The sequence below is a fragment of the Miniopterus schreibersii genome, assembly GCF_964146895.1.
Source record: "Miniopterus schreibersii genome assembly, chromosome: 2".
NCBI lineage: Eukaryota > Metazoa > Chordata > Mammalia > Chiroptera > Miniopteridae > Miniopterus > Miniopterus schreibersii.
The window spans coordinates 108,244,355-108,263,939 of NC_138102.1; the positions used below are offsets into that span (position 1 = coordinate 108,244,355).

The following is a 19,585-nucleotide window of genomic DNA, read 5'->3' on the forward strand; positions in this document are numbered from 1 at the left end:
TATCGCAAGGAAACCATACACCTGGAGCCGTTTAATTGTAATGTTTTTTATTTTATGTCCTTGCTCGCATGGACGGGAAAATCTGCAAAATCCAGTGACTAGCATAAGATGACATGTCTTTGATGTGAGTGGGATGAAGATAATGTTAGGGCTCTGTGAGGATATAGAGAGGGGAACTGTGGAAGCGAGAAAGGAGGGAAGGGACAAGGGCGGGTCCCAGCGCTGGAAAGGACAAAGCAGTGGGTGGGCGCTGATCACAAGTTCGCCATCAGCCAATCCAGCAGCTGCAGCCGTGTGACATTTCCCACCGCCTCGTCCAGTTGTCGCTCCTTCTCGTAGCGCAGCACTGACTGCAGAACCTCCCCTACGCTGCGGCCTTTGTCCACGGCGGCAGCTGAGAGCTGAAGCAGCTGTGGAAAGGAAAGAAAGGGCCAGTGGAGGGGCAGAACGTCCCAAGGCAGGCCAGAGAGGCCCTGCCACGGCTACAACAGAGCGGGCAGGCCGACTTCGAGAAACTTCAGCAGAAGGGACCCAAGTTAAATGTTGAGAACACTTCCTTAATTGTAAAGTCTGCTGGACTGTTTGTCAGAAGAAAGTTGGTTATATCATTCTTAATCTAAAGAAGAGATGTTAACATCCATCTGTCCGTGATATGGAAAATATGATTCCCCACTAAGACTAAAATCTTTCTGCTTCCAGTGGGTGTTTGGTCAATGGTGTTCTTGCTAAGAATTCTAATATTAAGTTCACCATAATATCATCAAACAGTCCCCATCGTTCCAAGACCAACAAGGGCAGGAGAGAAATATGTCAGAGGACAAATGTGGATGCTGTCCCATGCTCCACAGACCAGAGACCCCTCGAGTGTTAGAGAAGGAATGCAGTTCAAAGATCCATTCAACACTCATGAAAATGTTTCCCAGAGAGGTGAAGAGACTTGTCAGTAATACAGTGCTAGAAATTAGCAGAGGCAAAATTCATACACAGGTCTCTGAACCCAATGTTTAGTTCTTTCCAAATATAAAATGAGAAAAATTATCCAAAGCAACTATTCTGATATGAACATAGTAGATTGCCATTCATCTGGAATCATAACAGCAACAAACTAAAGTAAACCAATTTTTATACACCTGACTCTCTGATAAAAAGTCAAAGAGCAAATAAACAGGCCAGATATCACGAGCTCTTTCAGAAGGGAAAATTTCCATGTGAAAAACTGAAGTACCTACAAATACTGTTGACATAAATGGAAACACAGAAAGTCTTGGTATAAAGAAGTTATAAAGAAGAACCAAATGGAAATTTTAGAACTAAAAAAAAAATCCAAAATGCAAAATTGGATGGGCAGAATAAAGATAGAGGAAAGTCAGTAAACTTGAAGATAGAACAATAGAAATTAGCCACACTGAACAATATAGGATTGATTAAACTTTTTTCAAAAAATATTAAAAAATTAACAGATCTTGGGGGCCTGTAGGACAATGCCAAAATGTTTTACATTTATGTCATGAGAATCCTAGGAGGAGAGGGAAAAAGGGGTGGTACAGAAAAAATACTTGAAGAAATAATGGATGAAAGCTTCCCTAATTTGCCACAAGACATAACAAACTCAAGAAGTGAATCTAAAATAAGCGCAAACAAATTCACTTTAAGACTCGTCATCATCAAATTGCTTAAAACTAAAAAGGAAAAAATCAAAAACAGCTGTAATTATAGGGGAACAACAATTTGAGTGACAACAGATTTCTCATCAGCAGAAGGATATGGCACAGCATTCTAAAAAAAATGTTTCTTTTTTTAATTGATTTCAGTGAAAGGAAGGGGGAGAGAGAGAGAGAGAAACATCAATGATGAGAGAGTCATTGATCAGCTGCCTCCTGCAAGCCCCCGGCTGGGGATCAAGCCCGCAGCCCGGGCATGTGCCCTGACTGGGAATCGAACTGTGACCTCCTGGATCCTACCTAGGTTGATGTTCAACCACTGAGCCACACCAGCCAGGCTGGCACAACATTTTTTAAGCACTAAATGAAAAGAACTATCAAACCAGAATTCTATATCCAGTAAAAATATACTTTAGGAATAAAGGTCAAATAAAGAAAATTTCAGATTAAGGAAAACTAAGAGAATTCATTGCCAAAAAATGTGTTCTAGTTCTTAAGACAAAAGCATAATGCTATCAGAAGGAAACTGGGAGCACCAGGGATAAACAAAGAACAACAGAAACAGTAAAAATCTCAGTATAAATAACAAACTATTCTCAGTTTTAAAAATGTTTTATGGTTGAAAGCAAATATAACATTGTCTAAGAGTTTTTTTAATGCATGTAGATTAAATACATGAAATAACTACAATATAGAGGAAACTGTAAAGAGGCCTAAACGGTAAGGTGTCTATGTTCCATTTTAAGTGGTAACTGTTTGTCCTAAATAAACTCTGAAAAGTTAAGCATGTATATTGTAATTCCTAGAAAAAAAAACAAAACACTAAAAAGACTACACAAAGAGATACAGTAAAAAACAAAATAGATAAATTAAAATGGAATACTAAGAAATGTTTAATCCAAAAGAAGGCAACAAGAGAAAAATAGGAATAAATAAAATATTAAAATAGTAGACCTAAATCCAAACATATCAATAATTAGACTAAATGTAACTAGTCTAAACACACTAATTGTCAGAATAAAGAGATTAACCAAAGAACATATATGCATAACCCATGGACACAGACTAGGTGGGAAAGGCCGGGGTGGGGTGGGGACTGGATAAAGGGAGGTAAAAGGGGTTGATGGGGGACATCTGTAATACTGTTAACAACAAGAAATATGACCCAACTATATACTACCTATGAAAAATCTCACTTCAAATGATATAGGTAAGTTAAAAGTAAAATTATGGAAAAAGATGTATCATGAAAATACCAATAAAAAAAAGCTTGAATCCCAACATTTATGGTCAATTGATTTTCATAAAGGGGCTTTATAAAGGGAAAAATAGTTCAAAAGGGCCAGATATTCATTATCTTTTCAACAGATGGTCTTGAAACAACAGCACATCCAATGCAAAACAATGAATTAGACCCCCTCACGTCACACACAAAAATGAACTCAAAATGGATCACAGACCTAAATGTAAGAGCTGAAATTATCAAATATTTTGAAGTAAAAAAAAAAAAGAAGATAATCCTCATAACCTTGGGTTATGTCAGTGTTTCTCAATCAGGCAATACTGACCTTACAGGCCAGATTATTCTTTGCTGTGGCCTTGTCCTCTGCATTTTAGAATGCTTAGCAGCATCCTTGGCCTCGACCCACAACACTCCAGTAGCAACCTGCTCCTAGTTCTGACAACAATACATATCTCCAGATATTACCAAGTGTCCCTTGGGGCAAAACTGCCTCCAGCTGAGAACCACTGGGTTATGCAAAGATTAGATAGAACATCAAAACACAAGCAATAAAAGCAAAAAGTGATAAATTCGATTTCATCCTTAAAACTTTTGCTCTTTAAAAGACTCCATTAAGTAAAAAACAAGCCACATACTGAGAGAAAATATTTGCAAATCATATATTTGATAAAGACCTGTATCAAGAATATATAAAGAATTCTTGTAACTTTATAACAAGAAGAAAACAACCTAGTCAAAATATGGGCAAAAGATTTGCATAGACAATTCAACAAAAAATATATATGAATGGCTAATTAGCACATAAAAAGATGTTCAGATTAAATCCACCATAGATGCCACCATAATAGCTCTAATAAATAATGTTGATGAAGATGTGGAGAAACTGAAGCCTACATAAATTGGTGGTGGGAATGTAAAATGGCACAACCATTTTGGAAAACAGATGGGCAGTTTTTAAAGATATACTTACCATAAGGTGCAGCAATTCAACTCCTTGTTGCCCAAGAGAAAAGAAAATGCATGTGCACACAAAGACTTGTATGTTAATGTTCATAATAGCATTATTCATGATTGCAAAAAGTGGAAACAATCCATATGTCCCTTAACTGGTGAATAAATAAACAAAATGTAGCATATCCACATAATGAAACACTATTCAGCAATAAAAAGAAATGAACTACTGATACATACTACAACATGAATAAACCTCTAAAACAGTATGCTAAGTGTGAACGGCCAGATGTAAAGACTATGTATTTCATGGCTCCATTGTGTAAAATTTTGGAAAGGTAAATCTATGATAGAAGTCAGCTTAATGGTTGCCTGAGGCTAGGGTTGCAAATTGAGAAATACAGCCTAGAAAATTCTGAGATAGAGAAATATGGAGTCTCTAGTCCTATCAGATAATAAACCATATTATAGAATGACAGTAATTAAAATGATGTGCTAATTTAAATAGTATTAAAATAGTTAAACAATTCAATGAAACAGAACAGAAAGTTCAGAAAAAAAATCAAAGATAGGTAGCCATCTGGAAAAAAATAAGAGATTGCTTCCCTACCTCATACTTTATATAAAAATGAATTCAAAATGGATCAAAGTTTTAAATATTTTTTAAAAATCCAAAAATATTGGAAGAAAACATGAGAAGGTATTGTTAATATTTTGGAGTAAAGAATGTCTTCCAAAATATGACACAAAATCCAGGAAAAAGAAAAGAAAAACATGTCTTAGATTGGACTACATAAACATTTAAAAAATTCAATATGGCAAAAGCAAAACCAAACCCTAAAAGATAAATGATTAAAAAATGTACTTAACATCCCAAAGGCTAATTTCTCTGTATGTAAAACCCCTACAGATCAATAAGAAAAAGACCAAGAACCCAATAGAAAAATAGGCAGAAGGTATAATCAAACAATTCACCCATGAAAAAGGAAATTCAAAAGGCTCTTAAACATATGAAAGATATTCACCCTCATTCCTAATAAGCCAAGTGCAAAGTAAGGCAACACTTGCACTCACTCTTGATTAAAGTATGGAAAATAGGCATGTTCATATTGTTTTAGCAGATGTGCAAATTGGTGCAAGCTCTATGGAAGGCAATTAAAAAATATATATCAAATATACAAACAGAAAAAAATATATACAAACAGACATTAATGGTGATCTTGAAATTCCTTTTCTAAGTGTTTAGCATATAGAGATACATTTGAATTCTGTGCACATGTCATTGCACATAGCAGCAAAATATTGGCAACTGAAATGTCCATACATGGGAAAGTGGCTAAATACAGCACCGTCATACAATGAAGTAATATGCAGCCATTAAAAAGAATGTGGCAGCTCTATATGTTGCAGAACAGAATATATATATCTTACTACCACTTGAGACTTAAAATAAGATGTATACATATAAGTACTTCCTTGTGTATGTATATGTATTTCTAAAAGGATAAGCAAGAAATTGATCACAATGGTTTTCTCCAGAGAGAGCAACAAGATGGAAGGATGAGAGAAAAAAACCTTAGTTTTCACTGTACACCCCTTTGTGCCCTTGAATTTTGAACTATGCACACATTACCTATTCAAAAATGGATACAAATTTATTTAAAGGAATTGGGCTCATGGACATCCCAGTGTTATTGGGTTCAATCACCTGTGTCAGCATGAGAATATTTGTATACATTAATTAAACCCCTTTCAAAAAAAATCTCAAATCATCTTTTGGGAAGTTCTTTGATGTACACGTCCTTAAATTGTTCTTAAAAATATACTGATATTCAACAAAAATCGACTCATTCATTAAAGTTTGGATGTGCTGCTGCCCATCTTTTCCACTCATTTCCTTTAATAAAATAGATGATGGTCTTTAGCTTTACAATGGGCAAAGACATATGGGTATTGTGTGTTCGTGTGTGTGCACAGGGGGAGGACTGCAAGTCTATGGAGCCCATTTCAGATCAGTATATTACAGACATTCTAATTCAAACGATTCTAAAACCAGAGTGTATTACTATTTTGTATACAATGGGTTTCACTTAAGAGATGGGTATGGAACAAAAGCCTGTTTCACACCTTTTAAACATGAGAGCTATGCTTCTTTTTTAGATTTTTTCATCAGTCTAAAGCTTTTGTGACTATAGCTCCCCCACCCCCACCCCCACCCCCACCCCCACCCCCGCCAATTGCTATGTGCCAAAATAGTTGTCTGTTTTACAGACTGGTAAAACTGTAGAGATTCCAGTTGGCCAAGAACTCTTAGGGATATTTGTAGGATTGGAACTCCACGTTCTGTTATCTAGCCCAAACTCAAATGTACACACAAATCAGTGGGCGATTTTGTTAAATTGCTAAAATGAAGATTCTGATTCAGTAGGCCAGAAGTGGAGCCTGAGATTCTAAACTTCTAACAAGCTCTCAGTTGATACCAGTGTTGTTGGTTCACAGATCGAATTTTGAGTAGCCTTCTACAGATCATACAGTTTCTTGTTTAGGTTTAGTGTAGCCTAATCTGGATGCTATAAAATCCTGTGTCTTCCCAGTCATCAGATAAATCAAGTAACCCAGTTGCAAGGGTTACTAATGCCACTTATTAAACAGACAAAGCCTCTTCCTCCACATCCTCTCATTTCTATGAGGATGAATCAATTGAGACACAATAATCAAAAGGCCTAAAGGAGTGTGTGTGTGTGTGTGTGGTGAGGATGGTCTCTATTTCTTAATTTCTCTACAGTAGCATGAAGCAGCAACTTGCATAAATGTTCATGCTTTCCAGACTCAAAATCTCCCTTCAGTGAGCAGTTCCAAGGCCTACATTGGGAGGAGAAAGAGTTAGAAGGCACGCTTATCTCTATCAGTAATAAGAGATAAGTTGATTTCCCCTTTTCCTTATTCTTTAGTCTTACTTCTCAATTGATTCAGAACTTAGGGTGAGGGGAAGAGGGATATTCTTTATCAAATCCCTTCAAATCCCCAATACCCCCTAGACAGCCATCCATAAGAATAATGAAAATTTTGAAAAGTTCATCATTCTAGATCCTTCACACCCCCTGCCTGCCTTAATATATCCCTGGAATGCTTCCCAGTGGTCCCTTCCCATTCTTTGGGCAATGCTGTCCTATCAAAAATTCAGCCTGAAGCCCAGACCTTAATCTGGATTCTTCCACTGAGTCTCTGTGACTCCTTATCTATGCAATCCCACCAATATATTCAGAAAAAAGAACCAGATTTGATTTATCATACACCCTCTTCTTTCCCCCTTTGATGTGACTCTTTTTGGGCAAAATATAATTTTACTTTATCCGTTATTTCTTCCAAGAGGCATGATCTTCAAACTCTTACTGTCCCCATTCTAGCCTTCTTGTGGCTGGCTATCTTCTCATTCAGAAAGAAAACAGAACTTAAAACCTCAACAAACCATTAATAAATATTTTCAATTCCTCTGACTCTTCTTCCTTACCTTCTCTTGGATTCCTTCATCATCACCAGCAAAGTACAAAATAGGGACGTTAAGCTCAGAGGCAGCTACCCATTGAAGTACGGCTTGGAGTTGCTTGTTCTGAATTGTATCAATTATGTTATGATTGCTGACAACCACTTTGGGTGCTGCACACCCTTCAGGGAGCTGTGCTGATACACCTCTCAATTCATTATGAATAGCTTGATAGGCATTCTGCAAGACAGCCTCTGCTGTCCCTGTGCCCTTGACTGGTAAGCACTCATAGAAACTATCTGGGAAGGTTGAACTTGGCCTGCTGGCATCCCCAGACTTATCGTCTCCCAGCTCTGCCAAGGGAGAGTCACAGGACTTGGCAATAATGAGACACAACTTCATCACTGAGTCCATCAGATGTTCTATCATCTTCCCATTCATGTGGCTATCTAGCTGGTTGGTAACTATCTTGGTCAGCCCAGCAAAGGTACCACCAGCATCATCACATTCACTTAGTTTGATGGGAGAAGGGGTAACAGATCTTCCACACAGGTCTTCCTTAACTGGTTTTTCTGGCACCTTGGGTTCAGAGCTACAGTCATTCTTGAAAATGGTTTCACTAAGTAAATTCCGGATAAAGTTGAAGAAAACACTCATCAGATCCTTCTTCTCTGTTTCTTCTTGGTTACCTTCCATATGTGGAGGCTGACAGTTGATCTCATCAGGAACTACAGGGATCTTGGAGGGAAAGTTGGTTCTACTAGCAGCTTCAAGGAAACTCTGTGTATCCATGCTTCCTCCCTGGGCCAGGTGGTATTGAATCAGAAGTAAGGCAGATACAAGCAGGTCCTTGGCCCAGGAGTCTGAATCACACACAAAATTCTCAGGGTTATCTAGGTGTTGCATAGGGGGGATGAGGTTGCAAGTATCCAGAGGATATCCCAGGGGAAAGTCTGGTGCAGGATTATACTGGTTGTTGGGAGCTCCAAATGTTGCACATGGAAAATCTGGAGATTTTCCTTCTCTTCTCTGAGTGTTATGCCACAAAGTCAGGCCCTCTTTGATAATGTGTTCACCCAAAGTTTCAGCACACGTCTTCTCTGGTTGGCATGGAGGACAGTACATTTTTTCCCTCAGTTTACCTTCAGATTTCATTGTTGCAAAATTTACCTTTGGGTTTTTCCCCATTCCTTTCATGGAGATGAGGGAATAACTCTCAGAGTTGTCCTGAGTTTTCCTGATATTCTCAGGAGGTTTCTTGGCAAACATCACATTGTATAGCTTCCACAGCATAGCATCCATGATATCTGTGGCCTTCTGGCTTCCATGAAAGAAGAGACTTCTCTTCACAGCTGAGACAAAGTCTGTATCAGTCATGAGGGTCCCTGTGGCATTGTGGAGGTTCTTCATGAGGGAGTCAATTAGATCTGACACCACCTCTTTCGCATGCCCAATCAGTACCTTCTTCAGCAGGATGGTGGCAATGGTTGTGTCCTTCACTTGGATTTTCAGGGTCTTCATGATGGAGACCATCATATCAGACACTACACTGTTAGCATAGGTCATGATCTTTTGACTAACAGAAGTTGTAAAATCATTATGCCTTTCTTGCCCTCTGAAGATCTTTCTTTCCCCAGGCAAGGACCTTCCACCCTCTTTGGAATCACCTGCATTACGAGATTCAAACACTTCTTTATAGAAGAAAGACTTCTTAGAAGCAGGCTTGCTATCTGGACCCTTGCTTTCCTTGAACTTCAAAGTGGTCTTGTATTTCAAATTTGCGGGACTCTGTAATAATCCTGCTCTGTCACCAGAGCCAGGAACCTTATCCGAGGCAATATCCTTGGAACATTCGGAGACAGTCTCATTCACCAGCTCTGATGCCACCTTACTCAGGCTTTTGCGTGGGGGTTCATCCCCCATGTATACTGACTGATGGACACATTTGTTTTCAGAGCCATCAATCTTTTCATTGATCTCCTTGCGGGCCATGGCTATGACTAAATTTGTGAGGCGGTTAGCATAGAAGGAAACTTCATCTACTGTACTCTCATTACCAACTTGGGCACTGGGGCCTGGGAGAGGGTTATCTCTGTGAGTCACCTCAAAATGAAGTCTTCCTGGATTGTCCTTATTAAATGTATTGTAGTAGTCTACAATGAAACCCTTTTGTGGGTCTCCTGAGTTGGTCACTTCCCCATCAAATGATGATTCTCCAGGCTTGAACCTAACGTCTTGGAACCCTGCTGTACTTTTTTCCAGGTCTTTGCGGAGCCAGCTGAGCACTCTGACAGGATCAGTCGAGGCTTCCTTAAAAACAGACAAGTATTCATCGGACTATAACAAAGTAAACAAATGGGATATTCAGGACAACTCAAAGATCAGTTACAAAAATAGCCACCTCGCTCAAGTCTCAACTACTCCATCATCACAATAAAAGTAATCAACACTTATTGAATGCTTACTATGCATCAGACACTGTTTCAACTTTTTGACTATTATTTCATTTAATATTATTCTCACAGTAAACTTAAATGTTAGCTCTCTTATTATCCACAATTTACAGAGGAGGAAATTGAAGAACTGAGAGATTTAGCTACTCATCTGAAGTTATACAGCTAACCACTGATGGAGCCGAAATTCCAACCCAGGCAGTCTGACTCCAGAGCCCATGCTTTCAGCCATTACACTATATTGCATCTAACAACATTTATCCTAAAGATCTGACAGTCATTGTGTACACAGCCAAGTTAGCAATTGAACTAAATAAGGTTTTTCCTGTATTAATATTAATTGTTATTTTCTATGGTTTATTTGTTTTTATTTAGATCTCTTATTACAAAAAACTATAAAACTATAGTTTTCAAAAAACTATAAAATTCAAGGATAATTGTGCATAATTAACCAGTTTGCCAGGATACCCAAGCACAATCTGGATATACTAAATGGCTTCCAATGGACTATTTAATATCACTTAAGTTAACAATCTGATTTATAATTGAGGAGTTAATATCTGTGGACAATTTATTAGTTTTAAGGAAATACAGATCCTTTGGTGGACACTAGCTGTGATAAGCACATGGATATACTTATATGTTTACATTTTGTAATCTATAACCTTCACAAGCTAAAGTCAGAATGTATGTAAAATTGTCTGTCCTATTCGCTATCAAATGTAAAGGATCATTGTAATAATTGGAGTTATGTCCTCTGGAATGACAAGTATTGCCCATCTTTAAAGATTAATTTAGTATTTTAATTACCAGGTGTCATAGAGTTACTAGCTATTATTTGTTAAACTTATATTTGCCAGGCACTGTGCTAAGTACTTTACACACATTATTTAATTTAATACTCATACACACCCTATAAGGCAGGTATTGCTCTTTGTTTCACACATAGGAAAATCGAGGCATAAAGAAGTTAAATAAATTCACTAGCGTTTCACAGCTACTACGGGATGAAGGTTAGTATTCAAATCCAGTTCCTACTCTAAAATTGGTGCTCACTACCCACTGCTATGTTTTGATAAGTTGGAGAGAAGAGAAAAGCAGTTGTACCAGCCCTCTACAGGGCTGGTTTAAGCTGCTCGCTGGCCACAGTGCTTGGTTCAAAGTATTCCTAACTGATTCTCCTAATATGGACAATGGCTAATGGAGGGACATTTTGTGCTTCAGTGGAAAACTAACTATGCATAATTTATAGCATACCCTCCCACATTTTCTGATTCTAATTCTCTTGGCGTTATTTTATGATTCTGTAAAGTGTAGACAACTGATAGTAATGCAATGTAATTGTTGTCTACACTCAGGTTAATTCTAGCCAGGGAAGGATACACTGTAGAAAAGGTGCTTCCATTCGCCCATTCACTTCAATATTCCTGATCTATAAATGAGTCTTTTTCTTTTCTTAGATTCTCCTTTAACCACACCAGTTCTTTGTTAATAAGTTAAATAAAATCTTTAACACAAGTTTATTTTTATATATGTATGAGGGTCATTATTTCACCCTTCTCAGAAAATTATCTTTTTAACAGTTTTGGAAGTCTTGCCCAAGATGTCCAACAGACTCACTTAACAGACGTAAATGTCATCATGAGAGTGATGTACCAGGTGTGTCTTTGCCCCCAGAGATGAATCCAAAGTGGAAATGGAACTATGTAGCTGTTTTTTTGTTTTTTTTTTCTAGTTTCAATTTTCCTCTCTACTAATTCTGCTTTTGGTTTTCACTTTGGTTCTTTTACCGCCAATAATCATTAGTGGCAGCAGTGATTAATAATGTGGTTTTATTGCTTCACCATTTGGTGATTCTTTAGTGAATTATGGTTTATAGAGCTCTATTCTTTGTTGAGTGAGACACAATAGAAAATCTGTTTTGCTAGTATTTATTGCCTGTCATAAGTTCATATCAATTAAGAATTTCATGCCCATTTGGAAGGAGAAGAGTCCTTTGATCTCTGGACAGGTGAGTTTTGTGTTTCTGTTTTTACTTTTGATGTATGGCTTAAAGTTTATTATTATTTTTAATTGAGATATAATTGACATATAATGTTATATTAATTTTAGTTGTACAACATAATGATTCAATATTTGTATATATGGCAAAATGATCACCAATAAGTCTAGTTAACATCTATCACCACACACAGTTCAAATTATTTTTTCTTGTGATGAGATCTACTCTGTTAGCGAGTTTCAAATATACAATACAATATTATTAACTATAGTCACCACGCTACAGTCCTATCCCAGGACTGACTTATTTTATAATTGGAAATTTGTACCTTTTAACTTTCTTCACCCATTTTTCTTATCCCCCACCTCTGGCAACTATGAGTTGTTTCCTGTATCTATGAGTCCTTTTTTTTTTTCTTTCATTTTTTTTTAGATTCTACATATAAGTAAGATCATATGGTATTTATCTTTCTCTTTCTGAGTTACTTCACTTAGCATAATGCTCCCAAAGTTCATCCATGTTGTTGCAAATGGCAAAATTTCCTTTGTTTTTTATGGCTGAATAATATTCCATTATATCACATTTTTCTTTATCCATTCATTCACTGATGGATATTTAAGTTGCTTCCATGTTTTGGTGACTGTAAATAATACTGCAAAAAACATAGGGATGCAGATATCTCTTTCAAGTGCGGTTTTGTTTCCTTCAGCTATATACCCAAAAATGGAATTGCTGTTCATATGGTAATTGTTACTTTAAATAATTTTTTCATATGGTTGTGATTAGAATTAAGTGAGTTTAAATAAGATAATATGCACAAAATAACTTGTATGCTTAATGTAGTGCATATAAGATAGATAATACTAAAATATTTCAAATAAAGATTAAACAAAAGAGCTAAGAGAAAAGAGAAGTCAATAACCTTGATCTTTAGGCTAATGTGGCGAGACATAGCTAACCAGCTATGGATGCACTATGGAATAAAACCTGCCTTCCTGCATGTATGGGGAAGTAGTACACAGGGTGAAAAGAGTTCTGGAAGCCAGGATGGCTAGGGATACGTATTGTGATTCATTCCTATCAGACCGGGTGGGAGGTGTGGAGAAACTACTGAGTTTCTGTAACGAATCTTCTAAAAATTATTATTTGGGACCAAAGGTCAGTAACAAGTGGGAACTACCTAATGGACAATTTTTAGCTTTAAAAGGAAGTTTTAGGGGGGAAAAAAGCTGCCCTTGTGCATGTCTGAAAAAGAGACAGAGAAAAGGTAGTAGAGTCAGAGCAAAGACAGCATTCAGGAAATGGAAAGTCAGGTTCCAAAGTGGATGCTGTCCACCAGGAGGACCAGCCTGACGGCCTCCACTGCAGAGGTGATTTAGGGGAGACAAACAATGTGCAACACAAACTACCTATATGACGCAATATGTGTATAGTGTCTGTGTACAACACACTACTAGACACTGTGAAACATATAAAGGTGAAAGAAATAGGATTTGCCTTCTGGAAGCATGCATTTTATTGTGGAAACAAAACATAAACATAAATATTATTAAATAGTATGTCATTAGTGCTATAAAATAATTAGAATAGATATATTTAATGGGAGAAGAGGGACAGATAATTTTGGCTGGGTAACTAGAGAAAGAAGTGACATTCGAGATGAACTTTAAAGCATTTTGATAGTCAGATATAATAGGCTGGACATTCTTGGCAACAAAAGGACACAGGCAAAATCTATTATTTGGGGTAATGCTAGTTTTAAATCAGATGGCCCCTGAACTATCAGTGGTGTAACAAAAGAGAGGCTTGATCACTTTGTATAAAGAGGGCATTCAGTGAGCAGCCGTCTTTGCAGTGACTCGGGGACCCAGGCTCTGCTTTTGCATGGTTTCACCCTCTCTTGGGTCTCAGGATCTTTTCTTCAAGCTAGTGTATGGGGAAGGGCAGAGATGGTGAAGGACTGGATAAGAGGCTTTTGTGGTCCAGGCCTGGAAGTGACAAACATCACTTATACCCATATTCCATTTGTTGTTGCCTTTTGAAAGTTTGATTACAATGTGTTTCAGCGTGGGTCCCCTTGAGTTCATCATGAAGTTCATAGATTCATGTTTCATCAGATTTGGGAAGTTTCCAGCTGTTATTTCTTCAAATATTCTCTCTGCCCCTTTCTCTTTCTTTTCTCCAACTGAGACTCCCACAGTGTATATGTTTGTTTGCTTGATGGTATCCCACAGGTCCCTTTGGCTCTGTTCACTTTTCTTCAATCTTTTTCCTTTCTGTTCCTTAGACTTAATAATTTCCACTTTCCTATCTTAAAAGTTTGCTGGTTCTTTCTTCCGTTCAAATCTGCCTTTAAATCCCGCTGGTGAATTTTTCATTTCCATTATTATACTTTTCAGCTCTGGAATTTCTTTTAGGTTATCTGCAGGTTTTGTCTCTTTCAATAAAGACACTTCCTGTTCAGACACTGTTTTCTTGACTTTCTCCAAATCTTCTCGTTAGTTCTTTGAGCATCTTTAAAACAGTTGGTTATAGTGTTGTCTAGTATGTCTGCTACTGGGGCTTTTTCAGAGACAAAGTCTGTTGATTTTTTTCCCTCTTTGAATGCCTTGTGACATTTTATTGAAAACTGGGTGTTTGATCTAACGGCTGGCTGATGCTATAAGCTATCAGGTCTGTGTCACTATGTGTCTGTAATTCAGAAAAGCATTAAGTGTAAATAGTTATGTTTTCCTACCTCCACATTGTATTAATAAGTAAGATTATAAAGTCTATTAAAATATCTCTATTTTGATTGGCTAAAGTATTCTTATAGACCCTAACTCAGAAATATTTTAGGAACCTAAGTTCATGTAAGTTAGGTAAATCTTTAAGTTAGATACGTTAGGTAAGTCCAAGTTAGGCAAACAAGATTAGTTTAATAATTTTAGTTTAATAAAAACAGCTATGTCTTTTCTGATTTATCAATGTTAAGAATAATACAAGTGTGCATTTTTATTTTACTTTGATATGCTCTTCACAAATTTATATGTTACACAGATCCAATAAGCTAGTATTACTTCTACTTAATGATGAAGATCATGAAAAATATAAATTTGTGTTTAATCAAATTGAATAAATATTCTGACAAACTTTATTTCAAGTTATGTTTTACAGTACATCAGCTTGATCATAAGTTTCCAACATCTTTTGTAACTTAAAACAGTGGACTGGTATTAAATTGAGTTAATTAATGGATATTCATGGGTTCCTTGGATTATTTCTCTAAGTAAAATAGAATACTGAGACACTGATAACTAAGCATATTTATATGCTTTTGCTTCTTATATTTTTATTACTATAGAAAGCATATGACTTTGGATGTGTTCGTTTTTGCCTCTTAGGTTGTATAAGGAATGCGTGTGACTATAGAAATTGTCCTATGTGTGTTCATGAGCTCTGTAGTCTGTACTTTAGCTGTTGTGTAATAGATCACAATTATATACCTCTCCCTCCCTAGTTTTCTTTATGAAATAGAAAGAATAAAAAATACTTTGAAAAAAGTTATGATTAATAGAAGTAGTTAACACTACAGTTAGGAACACAGTGTCAGAGAAATCCAACGGCGTATGTGCTGGTTTTTCTAGGAATTTCTAGTCTCAGGATAGTAAATAATAAAAGGGCTTTAAAAGTCCAATAAAGATTCCTTGTGAAAACTTCCAGCAAAGCAAAATTAATAAGGCCTATCTGGTTGCTGCACCTATGTAAATAATCAGACCAATTCTGATGAGACTGTCTGTATTTTGTTATCAAAAGTTATCTGACTTTGAGAATTTTTATTAAAATGAAGGCAACTATAGGGGGGGGAAAAACTTGTGCTTCAAAAGAAAACTATGCATTGTCTTTAGTGCTTAGTCTATAGACTAAGAATTGTCGATAGCTTTTCACATAATCTGTTTCTGATTCTAAAGAAGCTATTTTACATCTCTATAAGCTTTAGATAATGATAGCAATGCACAAAATACTTCTGTCTGTCTATAGACATGTAAATTCTGTCCAGTGGAGTTTCTGGAGACTTCCCTTCCTCACTGCGGAAGAGACCAGTTTTGCTTCTATTTGCGCATTCATTTCAATATTTCTGACTTATAAATATATCTTTTTTTATTCTCCTTTGAACTGGTTGTAACATCTCATCAGTTTCCTCAGTAATGAGCTAAATGAACTCTTTAACATGCATCTGCTTTTGTATCTGACTGGGAATCTTGATTTCACCCGTTTGAAAATTATCCCGTGTAGCTCCCGGTTGACAGAAAGGCTCGCAGTCTGTCCACAGCGGGTTGCGTAACTGGGCCGGCGCTACAGGAGAGTCTTCCTGAGGCAGATGTGGGACTTACCCTTTCGTCCTTTCAGTTCTTTCACAGAACATTAAAAACCAACCAAACAACATACAGCTTAGCATAGGACTTTATGATGGAGTACAGAGTTGTGTTAGCTTGCTGTGTTTATAGGTGCTTGTTTGTTTGTTTTTGAGAGAGATTGGTTGCCTTCCATATGCACCCCCACCAGGACACGAATGAGACAACAGAGGTGTGTGCCCGGACTGGGAATCGAAAAGGGCAACCTTTTGGTGCATGGGAGGACGCTCCAACCAACTGAGCCACAGGGCAGCGCTTGCTATGTTTATAGGTTTTTATCGTCTATGTTTGTTAAACCCAAAACGTGTGCACCCTGCATCCATTATTCCACTTGATCCAGAAGAATTTTGCAAAAGTCCTTTATGAAGCCATAGTGACTGACTGAAAGACTAACCACATTTCTTTTTCTATCGATGCAGTGTACAATTAAATATCCGTCTCTTTCAAACTCCTTAGGCTTCCTGCAACTTGAAACTCTTTCATTCTTGTGCAGTAATAAACTGAACACTTAGGGAAGGTGGATATCAGATTATATCTGAGTCTTTCTTAATTAAGGCCAGGGAAAATTTTCATGTCTTCACAAAAACTATGAAAAGGGTTAAGGGGTTTAATTTTCTCTCTCAGCCATCTTTTGTTTTAAGAGCTTAGGTATATTTTTCTTCAATTCTCACCTGAGGATATGTTTTATTAATTTTAGAGAGAAAGGAAGGGAGAGAGAGAGACACAGACATCAATTGGTTGCCTCTTGTATGTTCCAGGACGGGGGATGGATCCTGAAATCTAGGTATGCGGCCTGACCAGGGATTTTACCCATCACCTTTTAGTGTACAGGAGGACACTCCAACCAACTAAGCCATTCAGCCAAAGTGAGAGCTTAGTTTTAAGTCAATATACTGTATACCTTCCATCCTATTATTCTTCACCTCTAGCTCAGTTAAAGGTATTTTATGAAATTTTCCCTGACTACCTCCCACTTTGAAATGATCTGTTCTTTAAACAGCTATAGCAATTACTATCCAGAAAATCCACTTGGTGAATTATCCTAGATCTCTTATAATTAGTGTCTGTCAGTTATTTAAAGCTTTTAAATTATATTTCTATTTTCACATTTACTTTTTATTTTCCCAAATTAATGATAAGATCTATGAAAGCAGAAATTGTTTTGTTCTTTTTGGCATTCCCCATAGTGCTTCTCAGTGAAAAATGAAGACATTTCTGTTAATTTGATTAATATTGAAACCCATCTGTCTTTTATTTTTCTAAATGAAAGGGCAGAGGTAAATAAAAGATCTAGTCGAAGTAGATTTGGTTGGCTCTTACTCTATAGTCACTCGATATTTATTAACTATGTGTCTTAATGGCTTTGATAGATACGTAAATGTTTTATCTCTTAGGCAGGCTGAGTGATCCCATAGCAACCACACTTTCTCCAAAGAGATCTTAGGCAGCTTTGTTTAAGAAAGAGGGAGTTTTTGTGAATTCTTAGTTTCTTCCTTTTTCACTCTTTCAACCTAGGTGGAGCTGCTTTTTGCATTTGCTACTTCTAGAACTCAGAGTCCTCTTTTACAGCTTTTAGTAGTTAAGTTGGTTAACCATCTTTAGTAGACAGTTTTTTTAAACATTAAATTACTGGTGTGGTTTCCATCTTCTGACTGGACCCTGACTTACAATGCCTGATGTTAAGTAAGTATTTAATAAATGTTAGTTGAACAATGAAGGCAGAGTAACAATTTAATTAGATGAAAGTTTATAGTTCTGGCAATTTTGAGGCAGCCTACACTTCAGAAAATACTTTCAATGAACAAAATTTTACAGTTGTAATATATAGTTTTTTTCATTAATTATAACATATTTCTCCTACTAAATACCATATTATAGAAATGTTTTCCAAAAATTATAGATGGGAATTTTTTGTTCTTAAATGTTCATCCCTCCCACCCCAAGAAATCGATCTTCAAAAATAAGAGGGGGGTGGTGGTGAAGAGAACAAGGCTGCTCTCCGTCACTCCCCATATTCCCAACCCAGTATTTATAAGGAGGTTGACAACGTACCATTTTCCAGTCCTGGGGTAGGCCGTCCCCAGGTGGGTAGGCATCAACTTTGCATACCCCATTTTGGCTTTGTAACCAGTCAACCCTATCCGACATCTGGAAGCAGGGAAAAAAATGGGTATCAGAAGGGCAAGTCATATGAAAGTAGGGAGAAATAACGTAAATAGCTGAGATGTGGAAAATAGGAGCAATGCTTTCAATAGTGACCTGTCCCAAAAGCTACTTCAAACTCACCTAACTCTGGATATCTTCATCCTCAGCTCTCAATTGCAGGAAGATTTCTTAAACACATAGATCTCTTGTGCTAAAGTCAGTCCCTGGTCTATACTAGAGATGCTTAATACAAATTTGTTCATGAAAGAACCTAAACAGCCATGTCCAGCTCTTTGTGTCCTCGCTTGACAAGCCCTTCCACATCTTGGATTTTCAGTAGACACTCAAAATTCGACATGATCAAAATAGAATTAATTTACTTCTCCCTGTCTGTTCTTGCCCCGCTAACTTTTGAAAAAAGTAATACACAGTTCATTTTTTACTAATTTCTAGACCACTAACTTACTTTTATTAGCAGTAAGTTTAGTAGCTCCTCCTTAAATCCTCCAAGTAGCCAAGGATCCTGGAGGAATTCTATCTCCCTGGTTCAGTCAAACTTCTGAATGCCAGAAGAGAGATGTCATAGGCACCACCCAATGGCCTTTGTCCACGGAGGCAGTAATACCCTTGCAGATATTGATTCTTTCATAGCCCTCTCAACATTTTTCTTTATTCCCTAATCTCTGTAATGATACCACCATCAATCTGCTCTTCTAAGCCAGAAAGCTGATATTCATCTTCGGTGTCCTCTTCTACCCGAAGCCTCCCTCTAGCTGCTACTATTTCTCTCTCATTTATAGCCATTTTTCTTGAAAGAATTGCTTATCCTTGCGGCTTTTATTGCCTCACCTCACAACTGAGCTTCATAGCCCTTATTCCAAATACTCCTATAGTCCTTGGGAACGTGGCTAATTATCATGATATTTTTCCCCACTGATAATCTACAAGTATGAGAAGCTTTTCTTTCTCCCCTTTTCCGTGCCAAACTTCCATCACCAGGCTTCCACAATGAAATCACTTCTTTCATTACAAACATTGCTTAGATCTGTATTTCTCAATAAGCAAGGTAGAGTGAGATCGCCAATTTTTTCTCCCCAATTCTCCAAACATCTTTGTGAAACATATATATTGATATTTTGATTCTAACAAACATACTTGTTTAAAATCCTGTTATAATAGGCCAGAAGCTTATCCTAGTTTTCATAGGGAAGTTGTATTTGTTCTTTGCTCCCATAGGATTTGTACCCATTTT

General features: G+C 37.0%; 1 protein-coding gene across 1 annotated transcript; it reads right to left on the minus strand.

Moving 5' to 3' along the window:
• Positions 1–254: 254 nt before the first annotated feature.
• Positions 255–18,336, minus strand: AKAP3 (A-kinase anchoring protein 3; the record flags this gene model as incomplete). Its single annotated transcript, XM_081128966.1, has 3 exons — positions 255–410; positions 7,367–9,649; positions 18,241–18,336. 3 exons carry the CDS (start codon positions 18,334–18,336, stop codon positions 255–257), a joined length of 2,535 nt encoding a protein of 844 aa, XP_080985092.1.
• Between the last annotated feature and the right edge of the window lie 1,249 nt (positions 18,337–19,585).